The sequence below is a fragment of the Drosophila santomea genome, chromosome 3L (assembly GCF_016746245.2).
Source record: "Drosophila santomea strain STO CAGO 1482 chromosome 3L, Prin_Dsan_1.1, whole genome shotgun sequence".
NCBI classification, from domain to species: domain Eukaryota; kingdom Metazoa; phylum Arthropoda; class Insecta; order Diptera; family Drosophilidae; genus Drosophila; species Drosophila santomea.
The window spans coordinates 8850157-8864326 of record NC_053018.2 but is presented as its reverse complement, the minus strand read 5'-3'; the positions used below and the strand labels follow the sequence as shown (position 1 = coordinate 8864326).

At 43.7% G+C, this 14170-nt stretch overlaps 3 protein-coding genes across 4 annotated transcripts; 1 reads left to right on the top strand and 2 right to left on the bottom strand.

Moving 5' to 3' along the window:
* Nucleotides 1-71: 71 nt before the first annotated feature.
* Nucleotides 72-4199, bottom strand: LOC120448365 (helicase POLQ-like). Its single transcript, XM_039630333.1, has 7 exons — nucleotides 3380-4199; nucleotides 2866-3318; nucleotides 2603-2808; nucleotides 1926-2528; nucleotides 609-1487; nucleotides 419-553; nucleotides 72-359 (listed from the first exon to the last, which is right to left on the bottom strand). Exons 1-7 carry the CDS (start codon nucleotides 4176-4178, stop codon nucleotides 276-278), a joined length of 3159 nt encoding a protein of 1052 aa, XP_039486267.1. The 5' UTR covers nucleotides 4179-4199; the 3' UTR covers nucleotides 72-275.
* Nucleotides 4200-4524: 325 nt separating this feature from the next.
* LOC120448364 lies at nucleotides 4525-10655 on the top strand. Of its 2 annotated transcripts, none has more exons than XM_039630332.2 (8): nucleotides 4525-4730; nucleotides 4817-5033; nucleotides 5092-6190; nucleotides 6265-8020; nucleotides 8080-8216; nucleotides 8273-8374; nucleotides 8448-10069; nucleotides 10133-10655. In XM_039630332.2, the coding sequence occupies exons 2-8, from the start codon at nucleotides 4851-4853 to the stop codon at nucleotides 10268-10270; spliced, it is 5037 nt and encodes a 1678-aa protein (XP_039486266.1). In that variant the 5' UTR covers nucleotides 4525-4730; nucleotides 4817-4850; the 3' UTR covers nucleotides 10271-10655. The 2 variants fall into 2 exon arrangements, with proteins under 2 accessions (XP_039486266.1, XP_039486265.1); XM_039630331.2 differs by having other exon boundaries at nucleotides 4525-4734.
* Nucleotides 10384-14085, bottom strand: LOC120448369 (phosphatidate cytidylyltransferase, photoreceptor-specific). Its single transcript, XM_039630338.2, has 7 exons — nucleotides 13716-14085; nucleotides 12869-12993; nucleotides 12515-12611; nucleotides 12273-12449; nucleotides 11715-12203; nucleotides 11513-11644; nucleotides 10384-11455 (listed from the first exon to the last, which is right to left on the bottom strand). The coding sequence occupies exons 1-7, from the start codon at nucleotides 13824-13826 to the stop codon at nucleotides 11243-11245; spliced, it is 1344 nt and encodes a 447-aa protein (XP_039486272.1). The 5' UTR covers nucleotides 13827-14085; the 3' UTR covers nucleotides 10384-11242.
* Nucleotides 14086-14170: the final 85 nt, after the last annotated feature.

The following is a 14170-nucleotide window of genomic DNA, read 5'->3' as shown; positions in this document are numbered from 1 at the left end:
TAGCATTGCATAAAATATCCAGCAGAACAGAACAACAAGGAAAATATGAATTGATGTCCTTGATTTACATATAGAATGAAAAATACCTAATGTGTTAATTTAAAACGGCGATTTGCATACAAATTGTCCATAATATTTAAGCTTCGTCGGAGATCGTGTTCGTTGTGGAGAACCCAGATGCAAGACTTAAGTCGGAGTGCATAACAATCGAAACAAAAACTGAAATAAATTTAAAACCCACTAAAGCTACTGTTTTTACTTGTCTTTTCATCCTGCTAATTTTGATCAGACGTTTTTAAACAGTGCTTGAGGTTCTCTGTTTCCTCTTCCAGGTGGTCAAGCTTTTTCATCAGAATGATCTACAAAACATTCGATATTAGCTAATCAAATGGGTTTCAGAATCAAAAACAATGTATACCTTTGCTGCCGAGACAATTTCCGTGGCAACTCTGAGAGGCATGTGCTCTAAGGATTGCACTAAGTGCGTCGGTCTGACTCTGGCTATATCCTCAATGGTTTGAAAACCCGCAGCATACAGCTGTCTGGCGCGATTCTAGGAGAGTAGTTTAATTAATTACAATATGTTTTCTATATACTTTGCTACTCACAATCTTAACCGCCGGCAGTTCCATTAGCGGCTCCAGCTCAAAAGTGCCGCATCGATCCATTTTGTTCAGGATCCGCTCAAACAATGGTTTATAGCACCAGAACTCCTCCAGCTCCTCGCACAGGCGGACAATGGCACTCGCGGCCGCAGTAGATTGGCTGATTAGATGCTGCAAAGTACCCCGCTCCACGTTGTACTTGCTGGCCACAGAGGGAAGCGGCAGGAGGTTTAGGATGTCCGCCAGAATAAGTACCTTATAGAGGCGATTCAGCTGCAGGGACAATGGACCCTGCACCGACTGCGTCTTAAAAAGACGAGCTGCATGGGCCTCTGTAAACCCAAGTTGCTGGAACAATGCCTGCGAGTCCTGTGGCAGCGAGGTGTAAACTCCAAAGAGTATGCTGGCATCTGCCGGAAACAACTCGTCGCCCCTTTCGTTCGAGTTAAAGCACACGACCAGGTACAGCAAGTGCATGTAGTGGGTCAGGATGAGCTGCTGCTGGGCCTGCTTGAGCTCCTTGTGAATGGCGTTCGCCCGCTTGTAGTCAATGCCCGCCTTGAAGGCAGCTCTTCCAATATTGGTCAGCTTGAATGGGGTCGACTGTCCAATGAGCAAACGTCGCTCGCCGGCGGGCCTATTGGTCTGACTCACATCCTGCGAGGTTATAATATCCGAAGAATTGATCTTGGATTTGGCTGTCGGCTCGGTTAGCTGCAGCACTTTATTCTTAAACATCCCTCGAAGAATACGGAGCACAATCTCGTCCACGGCCACATCCAGGGATTTGGCCTGCACAGACAACAGGGTGCTGTTAACCAGACGATTCAAATCCCGACGACATTCTGCTAAATTTAAACCAACCACGCTGAGGATAAGCGACTAGAAAAAAAAAAGGTATTTCGTTTATTTAAGGAAAATATTTGTCAATAAATAAAATTAAATCATATCCTACTTATTAATTTCATCGAATGAAAATAGTTTTACCATAATTTCACAAATCGTTGACAGGTAAGATAATTTAGTTGTTACGAGGCGGTCACTTTGGTCAGGTAAATTTAAAGGCCATACTTTCTCGTTTGTGTTCTTCAGTCTTCAAAAATCTTTCAAGTCAGTCACAGCAAGAACACAGACTGCATACAAATCGGCTAATTTCAAAAAATCTTCGCAATTTAAGGAAACTTTATCATTATAAGGAAGTAATTGTAAGTAGTAAAACTAGAATAGTAAATAATATAAGAAAGAAGCTCTAGGGTTGTAGTTTTCCAGATTTCAAAGTCCATCAGGACGATATATACTAGGTGAATTTCGTAAACTTACTTGCAGTCCAACTGCCTCCTGTTGATCCAATGAACTTAGAGCCTTGTCCATGGGCGAGAAAAGCATTTGACCGACCAGCAAGTTGTCTTTGCTCTGTGCTATCAGGATACTCTCGCCAGCTTCGCCCAATCCGGCGCGACCTGCTCGTCCAACCATTTGCTTATACTTGCACAAAGTCATAAATTCCTGGCCCACATACGGGGCTCGTATGATTACCCGCTTGGCTGGAAGGTTGACCCCAGCAGCCAAAGTGGAGGTGCAACAAATGACTGTGACAACTCCAAATCTATAGGCAGTCTCAATGTACTTCCTCTCATCGGTTGTTAAGCCCGAATGATGATAGGCAATGCCATAGGGTAGGGTTTTCGCCAACACCGGGCTGAGTATGCCGCACATCTTGTCCAGAGCATCCATTAGATCCAGCTTCTCGCTACGGCGATGCTCAAAAAATTTTTGCTTGGGCACAATACGACTGAGAAGTAGCGCCACGTTCTCACAGTTCTTCCGACTGGGACAGAAAACCAGGCAGCAGTGTTCCGGTGCACATTCACTGATTAAACCAGCCAAATGATCGGGATCGGCGCGTTTGACGGCTTCACTGTACTGCAAATAGAAAAAAAGGAAAATCTTGTAGTTTCTCCAACTACTTCAAAACGACATATGCGAGTATTTCTTACATTGTAGTCAACACTGCGGCTAGGAACAAATATCTCCTCCAACGTTTGACCAGACGAGTTAATCTCCATCAAGTCAGGGCCACATTTAATGTACTCCTTAAGCTCTACAGGGCGAAAGCCCCTTGTATAGACATCAGCATTCAAAAAGGAGGATATTTCGCTGAGGTTTCCTATTGTGGCACTCATGCCAACAATTTGAATATTAGCTAAAAGCAGAAATTCTATTAATCTGTACAAAAAAATACCACAAAAGATCCACTTACCATTTAGAAACATAACTTTGGTAAGGAAAGCCTCCAAGGTGGCCCCTCTACCTCTTTCGCCTATCAAATGCAGCTCATCCACCACCACCAGTCCTATCTCATGGGGACGTTGTACGTCTATCAAGCTGTCCATTAGAACAGCTCCCTTTTCGATGGAGGCAATGAAGAGACTACGTCTTTTACGACGCGGCTGAGGCGGACACTTGCCCTTGCCGGCCGTGTACTCCTCCACAATGAAGTCCAGGTCGATTGCAAATGGTGACATGGCGCTGACCTTCTCCTGGACAATTGACACATATGGCAGGATGAACAACACATTGCGTTCGCGGCAAAGTAATTCACGCAGCATAAGGATTTCAGCCACTAGGGTTTTTCCACCACTTGTGGGCAGAGCATAGATAAGATTTTTGCGCTGCCTGATCGCAGGTAGATTCAGGCACTCGTCCTGCCATTCTGCGGGATTAATAGGTAAAAGTCGTGTGTACTTATATTGTTTTTCCGTTGTCAGTCATACCATAAAGACTATTGATGCCTTTGTGTTCCAGAATCATCTTCTTCACCTTATCCGGCAGGCCATAGAATTCGCCCTTGCTAGGAAATTTGTCCACAATTTGGTTATTTTTCTCGAAGTCAGCAAAAGCCTGCGTTTCCCAATTAACTGGATCTAGGATGGATTGGTTCTTTAGCTCCTCGCTGGTCACATACTGCGTGCCCTGCACTATGCCCTCTAGCACAGATTTGGAAATGAAAGACATGGAATCATCTTTAACGGGAGGCAGTAGCTTCTCCGGAGTCTTGGGCCTCTTAAAGGTCATCGCGTCCAAGAAGAGTTGTGTGTTTTGAACCATGGGTTCACTAAAATCTTCAGCGCCATGGAATATATCCTCCATTTCGGCTATGCTCAGATCATTGAGGTTGATTTTCTTAAACACCTCGTCGGCATTATCCTCGTCCGCCAGATCAATTTGATGGTTATCAGTTGGTGGCACACTGGTTTTATTAGGCTTAGGGGCACTGTTCGATGGAACCTTCTGTGTGCTTGGAAATGATGTGTCCGCGAAGAGTCCCAGGCCATCATCCGATCCACTTTGAGTAATCTTGCAACTACTTGTTGTCGGCTGCGTCCCAAAGAGCTCCTCGTTTCGTCCGTCCAGCAAATCCGCCAGTTGGGCATTGGAAAAGAAGCTGTCGTTGTCGTCGCCCTCCGGCCAAAACAGATTTTCGGTGCACTGACGCTTGGCATGACTTTCGCTTGTTGGTTCGTCGCTCAAATCTAAATTTCTTTTATTGCACAATTTTTGTTTATTTGCCATTTGGCGCGTAATAGTGTAACCGTCGCGGGGAAATGATAGAAAACGTAGACCAGGGCTGCAGAAAGTAAGCCAAGTTTATGACAGGGATCGAGTCTCAACTTAAGTGTTTGTAAAGCCATTACCCATAACGGTCGTTAATTTAATATTATTATTAAATTTGTAAATATAGCATACTCGGTAAACATAATTCTTCACATCATGTCCTAATTATATATCGAAGTTTTGCCAAATGCTAACAGCTGTGCTACCAAAATAATCCCAACCGGCTGAAATGAACTTACTTGTCATTGCACTACCAAAACTCGCTTTACAGCACTGCCAATTACTGTTTACCGCTGACCAAAACAGTGCCTCTTGTATCGTAGTTTTGAAAACGTTTAACACTATTGTTGACCACCAGAACAGCTTCTTGTTTTAACAACTACATATAAATATTAATATTTCTAAAGTGATAAGGTCTTATAAAAGAAATTGCGCATTTGCATAGAGAACACAGTCCGAAATGCAGCTGTCAATGCAGTATTCACAACGACTGGCTAGATAAGTTCTAGGGTTCGTAAGTGCATGCAGCGTCGCGCACATTCAATGTTCAATTTTTACTCAAAGTCAGCAATTTTTATTTCCTTAATTTTATTTAGTTAAGTACGAAGAGTGACGGCACGGTTGGCCAGGATGAGCAGCGTGTGGTACCTGGAACATGTGACCACTGGCGCCAGGCTTATTCTGCACAATGGGACTAACTTGGTGGGTCGCCACTCGCGATGCAGGATAATCTTGGGAGGACAGTACCAATTTGTGTCCCGGGAGCACGCCAATATCATCGTCAGCGAAAAGGGCGTAGAAGTGCAGTCTCTGGTAGGTTATCGCAGCTCGCCCACTCACATGCATCACATCCTCTATGCCTTTATTACAGCACCCCCTGAATGGGCTGTTCATCAATGGAGGAAAGTTGGGCGACAAGATCAATCGTTTGGCAGTGGCAGAGGGCTCAACAATCAGCCTCGGAGTCACGGGAATCAACCTCAATGAAATTACAGGCATTCATGCTATTTTCAGCCTAAAGAAAAAGGAGCCGGTAGTTGAAGAAATCGTTCTGTCCTCCGACGATGACGATACAACACCACTGCCCGCCGTGCGATCTCCTAGTGGCAATCAGCCCACCGAGTTCAATCTCAAACAGCAAATACCAAACTTCGCCATCGAAAAGGACACCGGCAAGGAGGAGGCGGAAGAACTACCATCGAGTACCAGTCTGCATCTACCAAAACTTACAGAAGTTAAGCAGGAGATCGTAATGCATACTTCAGAAGAGATACAAAACATTTTTGGGGATCCAAACCAAGCTATTCTCGACTCTGTATTGGAACTAAATCCATATCTTTATAACAAGCTCAGCAACAAGGCTGCGAGCAATGTTATAACTCACAAAAAAATACACGACGGCGACTGTATAGAACTGGACACGGATGCGGATAAGAGGAACATTTCGGAGCCACAAGAAAACATAGACCCTGCTCAGTCGGATATGCAAGCAGCGCAGGAAGTAGACGATGAAGAAGAGTATGATGAGAGTTTCGCCATGTCTCAGGCAGTGCTCAGGGAAATGAAGGCCGAAATGGCCGTAAGCGATGGAGAAGAGGACTTCTTTTTGCAGACCAATGACCTGGGGAACTTGGCTGAAGGTTCGCCATCGAAGCAAGCTTACGACGACATTGTCTACATTAGCGATTCCGATGATGAGGAGCTATATGATAAGGTTGCGGATTGGTCAAAGCTGCTTAGCCAAAAGGTGGTACCAGACGTCATCGAAATGTCGCAAACCTATCCGGTGGAGGATGAAGAGGAAATTGCTGACTCAGAGCTAGACATTGGAGCAAAACACCCAAAGAAGGCAATGCGCATCTCATCCTCCAGTGACGACGATACAGCCGATGAAGGGATTGCACCACAAACAGAACAAAAGGGATGCCACTCCAAAACAAGATCCTTAAACGATCATGTTGTGGGCCAGGGTAAGTATGCAAATAAATTAACTATCATCAATATGATATATTACAATGTACATATTGCTTTGTCTTCAACACAGCCGACAGCACGACTCTGGATCCTGTTCGTAAATTATCAGTTCTATTAAAAAACCATAAAACTACCGGCAGTATCAGCTCCACCGCCGATGTTGAAAAGCAAGATAATGCTAATGATGCTGTAAATGACAATAAAGAGGTCAAACTCAACTCCAATCTTAAGTCCTGCCTAAAAATCCCGACCATGATATCAGTAGATAATAAGGAAAAGTTGGCAGAAACCAAAAAAGGCTCAATTCGCCAGCGTAGGCAAACAGTTTCATCCCGAAACGAAATACCAGATATCAGCGCGCCAAAAATGGAGACTAACAAGTCCTCTACTCGTAAACGAATCGTGTCGTTCACTTCTCGGGATGAGTTAGCTACCACTTCAAAAGATTTCAAAAAAGATCTTAATAACAAGGTGGAACCACCTAAAAAACAACTTCGCAGCCGTTCAAAATCCTGTTACATGGATCGGCCTGCGGAATTGGATGAAACGCTTCTTAAGAAGAACAATGAAGGCGTCGATAATAATCTCGAAGAACTTATAGTAACACTAGAGGCTCCAGAAAAGTTAACAACACCTACTAAAACCAAAAGTGAAAGAAAAACAACGCAGATTCGCGGCCGACGCAAGACAATACACAGCCGCGAAGAAATCATAGCTGAGGCTGAGGAAAATAAGCCAATACTGCCAACTAAAGAGTCCATTGAGGAAAGGAGTCCACGTCTGCTTAACCGATCCAAATCCTGTTACACGGATCGTCCTGTGATCACGGAATCTGACGATCCCACCAAGAAGGGGATCAAGGGTATTTCTCCAACTAAAGGCGACACGACTGGAAAAGTTCAAAACTCCAATGAGACGAGACTGACACGCGGCCCATCTGTGATTGAGGCTCCATCCTTGCCAAAGAATCGCGGCAAGCTGCGAGGGGTTTCGGCAGAGGTGAAAAGTAAAGATAAGGTAATAGATCGCCAGCGTTTCATTGACTATCAAGCTGAAATGAACGCTAAGTGGAAGCAAAAACCCAAAGACAAGAAAAAAGAAGACGAAAAGGTAAAGGAGTGCCGCCGCGAAGCCCTTAAGAAGCTGAATGACAAACCAAAGAAAAATAATCATAGCTCAAGCACCAATAAGAGAAAGCATTCCACAAGTGTTCCAACCGTTCAAAATACCAATCGTGGCGGATTTCTAACCAAAGGAGTGGAGGGCCCAGCTCCAAAACTATCAAAGACGGATAACGCTAAACCACCGGAAAAGAAACCTAAACCACCACCCATTACCGAAACATTCTCGCAGCAGCTCCAAGCAGCTGATAAAGCAGTTAATTATCCGCAGCCACATTGCTCTCGTCCAGTGGAACGTAAGGCAGCGGAGCGGGCGAGGAATCAGCGCACCTGCAACAAAGTCACCTTTGCCGAAATGGAGCTTTACCATCAAAAAGCCGAAGAATCAAAGAAGATGAAAAAGAAACTCTGTAAGGTGCGCTTCAATGATGATGTCAAAGTACACTACATCGAAAGGGTCAAGGGAGCCAGCTCTCAGGTCCAGGGACGCAAGGAGTGTATAAAGCTCTTCCTCAGCTCCTACCGCGATCGCCGCGAATGGATTCGAAAAAAGAATAAACCGGTGAATGACATACGGCAGCACTCGCGGAGCATTCTCAAGTGGGCTAACCAATGGCTAAAGCATGGCACCGTAGATGCGGTTGCGGAGCAGGATGTCCTAATGCCAATTCCGCCTGAATTTGATAGTTTCAAGAACTACAGAGAGTGAGTTTGATGGAAGTTTTAAATTTCTACACTTCTTACTCTTAAATACGTTTTTGCAGGATATTTGTGCCCTTAATGAAGCTGGAGCTGCTTTCCACCATCGAAAGAGACTACAAAATTAACAACCAAAACTCTTTCTCGGTCAGCTTAAAAAACGTTTATCTGCAGGGTGGCTGCTACCGTTTGGTTACCAGAGGTAAGTACATTCAATATTTGGTATCAATCTTACTAATTCTCGTACTTATTATTTAGTCAATAGCAAACCCATTGGAAAATTCGTCCTTTATACCCTCTACAGTCGTGGCTTACTCGAAGAGACCTTTGCCAATCTATTGGAGCTAAAGTGTGTCTCAGGTAAATCATTACCATATATTAAGATAAGTGTAGACATCCATTACATAAGAGCATTCCTTCTCTGACCTTTCAGGCAACGTTTTTGACTTAACATTTGAGATCCTTAAACAAGATATATCCGAGGAGATGATGAAAAGCGTTAAGCAGTTGACGGCACGGCCAGTAGTGGACAGCTTACGGGTGGAGCTTGGGGCTCTGAGTGCCGTTCATCAGCTCCCTAGCTCGCCGCTATGCCGGCGCATCTTGAAGCCTACGCAAGCAGTCAATGAGGTTTCACTGCCAAAGCAACCGTTTACCTTCAAGGGGTGCCACAAGATGAACGAACACCAGGAGAACATTATCCTGCGCACCTACCAACGGATCATTGACGATTTACAACCTAGTCTCACACTGATCCAGGGCCCCCCCGGGACCGGAAAGTCAAAGGTTATTTCCGAACTATGTCTGCAGACCTTGTACGGAAATGCTGCCAAAACTCTGGACCGCAAAATCCTGATTTGTGCTCATTCTAATACAGCCGTAGATCATATTGTTGGGCTGCTAGGCGGAGTTTTGCGTGTGATGAGCCGCGACCGATTTCAGCTACTGCGTTTTGGAATGCACGAGAAAATGAGCCCCTACTCGCGTCCATTTTCACTGGAGGCGCATTTCAAAAAAGCCAAGGATCAGAAGTTGCACCGCCTTAGCCCGGAGAACACTGAAATCTTAAAAAAGCAACATAATGATCTTAAGGCTGAGATTCAACAGCTGAAGCAGAAGGCGAATCTCACATCAACATATCTTTTGCAACAGTTGCAACAGAAGGAACGACAACTACAGCTGATAACCGACCAACTGAATCCGCCGCTAACGCAGCGCGAGGAATTCGAGATCTCTCAGATTTGTGTGGCCAGAGCCAATATCATCTGCACAACGCTTTCGTCCTGTGTAAAATTGGCCAACTATGTGGATTTCTTTGACATTTGCATCGTCGACGAGGCCACACAGTGCACAGAGCCGTGGACTCTATTGCCAATGCGATTTGGTTTAACGCATATGGTTTTGGTTGGCGACACACAGCAACTTCCGGCTGTGGTGTTGTCCAAGAAAGCCATAGATTTTGGCCTTTCTAATTCCATGTTTGATCGCATTCAGCGAAGCCTTCAGACACAGCTTGATAAGCCGGGAAGTAATCAGTTAATGCATACGAAACTTTTTAAGCTTAGCATGCAATACCGCATGCACCCAGAGATCTGTCGATGGCCTAACCAGTATTTCTACGAAGACCAGTTGATAAACGCCGAGTGTACTGCTCGTTTCGCCTCACCGCTCATTCCATACTGCGTGATTAATTTAAAGTACACCCAAGACAGCAGTGGCGCCCAAAACAAGAGTATTAGCAATGACGAGGAGGCTCGTTTTGTAGCCAAACTTCTGACAGAAATGGACAAACATATGCCCAGCAAGCGATTTAGCTACGGATTAATTTCGCCGTACCAAAACCAATGTTACGCCCTTAGCCAGGTGATTCCCAGTCACATGAATCTCACTCCTCAGACTGTGGACTCGTATCAAGGATTGGAAAAGGATGTAATCATTATTTCAAATGCAAGGACGCGCGGTTGCGGCTTCCTCACAAACTATCAGCGACTAAATGTGGCACTGACTAGACCGCGTCGTTGCCTAGTCATCTGTGGTAATTTTGAAGATCTAAAGGTCAGTATACAGATTAAAATTAATTAAAACATATATTTTAATGAACTTTTAAATGTGTTACAGTCCGTTGAAATGTGGCGCAACCTTCTCGACGATGCTCGCAGTCGGAAAGTATACTTCGATATGGAACGCGAAGATGTGGACGACCTACAGTGGTCCCTAATGAAAAAGATGATGGTAAATACTACCCACCTGATTTAGGGGACACAACGCTCAACTATTAATTGAAAAGATTAAAATGGATTTTTAGATTTTATGAATACCCCAAGTGCCATGGAAGATAAGCGCTTCCCTTATTTTTTTAAAAATGATTGTTAATTTTTATGTTTTATTTTTTTTATATATTTAACATAGAGACTGTAAGATTTAATATTGAAATCTTTGTACACTTAGTTCTTTCAAACGCCGACGAATTGCATTTTCTTTCTTAAATGCCGTACAGTATAACAGGATTTATAAGTAACCGATTATATATCATCTATGTACTTTTTGAGAAAGTTTCACGGGTTGAGGATGATGCACGATGCATAATGGGTATTGTAAGAGCGAAGGAACGTTAAGAAATAAATATTGAAATGGTTAAGTCCATGGTTTACCGTCTGCATATTGCACTATATAGAATTACAGCATTACAGGAGTTTCCCTAGTAACTTGATCTCATAATTTCGTCCCTCAGGTATTTAACTAAAATGCGCTTTAATTATGCTAATCTCCAGATTCCGGCGTTGCCCGCCTGATCATCTCTAAGCTACAGTTATCGTAATTAAATTCACTAACAACACGCACACACACATAGTCGATATTAAATTCATAGTTATTCTGTTTGCTTTGCCTTGACGCCTTGTCACATGGGCATTAAAATTAATGGAATCGCTTAACAATACGATTGCACTGTGTAGAGTTTTGCCAAATAAAACAATCGCAATAACTTAATGCAAGAAAAGGAAAAACTAACTTAGGAAATTAACTAAAATGTAGCAACAAAATCTAACTAAGGACTAAAAACATAACAAAAATTATGCCCGTAATTAACTTATTTTATGTGGCTGCTTAAAGTGCTGGCCCGTTCGCTTACAGATATATATCAATGTATATATAGAAATTTCTGCATTACATATAGAACGTACGACTAAGCAAACGTCTTGTCCGAATCTTACTGGTAACCGTTTAAGTTTAGGTTAGCATGTCGCCCAAGTTGTCCTTAAGCGACTGATAAATTTGGTATTGTTGATCTGGTTTAAGGTTGTAAATCTGTGTCAGCAGCTTAGCCGGCGAAGGAGTTCTGATGAAACTGGATATATAAACATTTACGAAGGTGGCCATAAGGAACTGGCAATCGAAGCGATCCATAATGCCGCCATGTCCGGGAATCATGTCGCCAAAGTCCTGCAAATTAAATGGCTTTACAATTGAAAAACATTTAAACCCAAATAGATTCTTTACCTTGATTTTAAAAGCTCTCTTAAACCCAGAGGCAAAGAAGCCGCCAAAGGGTCCAATAATGGAACTAAACAGGCTCAGGGAGATCGAGTGCCAAATGAAGGGGTAAAGATTGAGAGTCTTGCCAATGCCAAACTGGAAATGAATACAATTATCAATGTAGCCATATAACATCTTCCTAAGGTAGAAATGCATCATCACTTACCAATTTAAGGCTGTATTCCTGCGGCGTGAACAAATAGCTTGGCACACAGGACATTGTCATGCGTCCCAGTTCCTCCGAGTACTGGATGGGGCAGATAAAGTACTGGTAGTTGCACAGCACATAGGAGAACAGAATGCCAAAGAGGACGGTGGCGAAGCCACCCCCGATGAAGCCCTCCCAGGTCTTCTTGGGACTGAGCTTGATGAGGGGAGTGCGCCCAAAGAAGAAACCGAACACGTACGCCATGACATCATTGCACACAATCATCGAGACAGGTACGATGAACCAAATGAGGCCTTCAAATATATTCTGGATGATTAGGTAACTCTGGGTGACGACAATCAGCAGAGATACATGGGTCCAGGCAAACAGGCTGAATTGTTTGATGTAGTACTTCTTCACCAGTGAAAGGACGAACCAAACGAAACCGATGATGTACAGGGCGAAGGACAGGAAGCGGTGATAGGTCACCAGGAACTTTAGATATTCCTGTAAATCGAATTGCATGTTAACATGTACATAGATATAAAAGGGTGAAATATAATATTATTTACTAACCACTCGATTAATTACAACGCCAAAGTAGTCAACCAGATTCTCCCCGTAAAAGAAGTAATTGGAGGTGAGCAGAAAATACCAGGAAAGACTTCGGAACCAGGGCAAGCCATGAATTCGATAAACCTGGTAGCCGATCGAGATGATCTCCTGGAAGCACTTCACCTGCACCAGCAAAGTCTGCAAAGAGAAAGTAGGACGATAATTAATTGAAGACTCGTTTAAACGAATTCCATTAAACTTACCGTGATCATTAAGGCCAGCGGTCCACCATAGATGATCAGTGCGAAGCCGCATATCATAATCCATGTGAAGATGCCGCGAATCACCCAATTCTTCCATCTGTGGAATGCGCAACAAAATAATTGTTTGTATATGTGCATATTTACTTAGAGTATTTGCTCGCCAACTGTAGACAGCTGTGGATATGGATTATTTTTGGAACGCACTCATACTGTCGGATTTATAAAATTCGCACTTCTATAAATTATGACAGTACTTTTTCAAAATTTGAATCACCACTAAAATATTGGGGCTTTGGGTAATCAGACATGATCTTCAAAAGTTTTCAACTGTGCATATGAATTTGGTTCACATACCTATCTGGCAGATCCTTGAGGGCCGAGTCCAATATCTCAGGGGTTTTGTCAGTTCCTTGCGGCAGATTCTTGGCCAGTTCGTCGACGAACTTTTCCTCGGGGATCTTCTCTTCCTCGGAGTCCACCTAGCAGAAGGAGAAGAAGAAACGATTCGTTTATTGATTGCTTGCACTGGCTGGGACTGCAAAATTGGTTTCCTATCAGATTCGATACGACCGGAGTGCAGGGTTTAAACACTTTCTATTGGACGACACCGAGCAAAGTCCATGATACGTGTATGTATGTGCCTATATACCCATAATCAGAATCACTCGTTTATCCAATACAAAGGCACACAGAAGAGAGAGGGGGCCAAAGTGGGGAGACAAATTGCGGGCTTTTTTTTTTTGGGTGGCGTGTTTTGTTTGTTGCCAAATTGCTCGGTTGATAAGAAGACATTTGGATTGCTTATCACCAAGCACAGACAAAAAAGGGAGAAAGGGAGGAGGATGTCTGGTCATAATAATAGGTCCGGCTCTGGGTTCTTGGCCCAGTGCTTCCCTAATTGGCGTCGTCCATCTAATTGGATTTGCTGGTAATGATGGCACTATATTGCAACACAGCAGGTGGGTGGGTGGATGGTCGGCTGGCTGGTGGTGTGTTTTGTGTTTGTTGTTGGATTTTCTCCAGGAGAGAGCTCTCTCTTCTTTCTCCCACCTGCTTGTGCGTCAGAGAATAACAAAAACACACACCCACACACATTTGTTGGTATACACACATTGGGTTTTCTATGCTCCAAGAATTATGCAAATTGGAATCCGGAACAGCTGCCGCTCGGCTGCTCCACATGCAAGTCATTGCTACTTACATGGTCCGAAGAGTCGGCGGCGGAATTGCGTTTATTGGCTCCGTCGGATCCGGAGATGGCGGTGTCCTCCAGTGGCTCATCCTCGCCCTTTCTGCGTCGCACTTCGGCCATTATTCGATTATCGCCAGATTTATTCCCAATGTATTGATTCCTATTGATTCCGCTTGAGCAGTTCTCGTCCGTGTTTCGCTCTCCGCGTTTGCTGTGATCCGTGCTCCGTGATCCGTATGTCCACTTCGTCCAAATTAAAATGCTTTTCTCTATTTCTGATTAGCGCAGTATGTAGTGTGACCAGCTTGCGCTAAGAGTGCTGGTTGAAACGAAGTGTTGGCAAATGTTCTCATTTATGTTTTACAAGTGATTTCTGTTGACTTTTTGCACAAATGATATTTGATGTATTTCAAAGGTTCCTTTATTTTTTCTGTAATCTCCATTGCGATTTTCATAAAATCTAA

Excerpts from the sequence above, each read along its gene's own strand:
- LOC120448365 (XM_039630333.1), bottom strand. The coding sequence starts at position 4,178 with ATGGCAAATAAACAAAAATTGTGCAATAAAAGAAATTTAGATTTGAGC. Across the intron at positions 2,809-2,865 it reads CAAAGTTATGTTTCTAAATG|CTAATATTCAAATTGTTGGC; the intron begins GTAAGTGGATCT and ends TTCTGCTTTTAG. Across the intron at positions 554-608 it reads AACTGCCGGCGGTTAAGATT|AATCGCGCCAGACAGCTGTA; the intron begins GTGAGTAGCAAA and ends CTACTCTCCTAG.
- LOC120448364 (XM_039630332.2), top strand. The coding sequence starts at position 4,851 with ATGAGCAGCGTGTGGTACCTGGAACATGTGACCACTGGCGCCAGGCTT. Across the intron at positions 6,191-6,264 it reads CGATCATGTTGTGGGCCAGG|CCGACAGCACGACTCTGGAT; the intron begins GTAAGTATGCAA and ends TCTTCAACACAG. Across the intron at positions 8,217-8,272 it reads CTACCGTTTGGTTACCAGAG|TCAATAGCAAACCCATTGGA; the intron begins GTAAGTACATTC and ends CTTATTATTTAG.
- LOC120448369 (XM_039630338.2), bottom strand. The coding sequence starts at position 13,826 with ATGGCCGAAGTGCGACGCAGAAAGGGCGAGGATGAGCCACTGGAGGAC. Across the intron at positions 11,645-11,714 it reads AGGAATACAGCCTTAAATTG|TTTGGCATTGGCAAGACTCT; the intron begins GTAAGTGATGAT and ends ATTCATTTCCAG. Across the intron at positions 11,456-11,512 it reads AGAGAGCTTTTAAAATCAAG|GACTTTGGCGACATGATTCC; the intron begins GTAAAGAATCTA and ends TTTAATTTGCAG.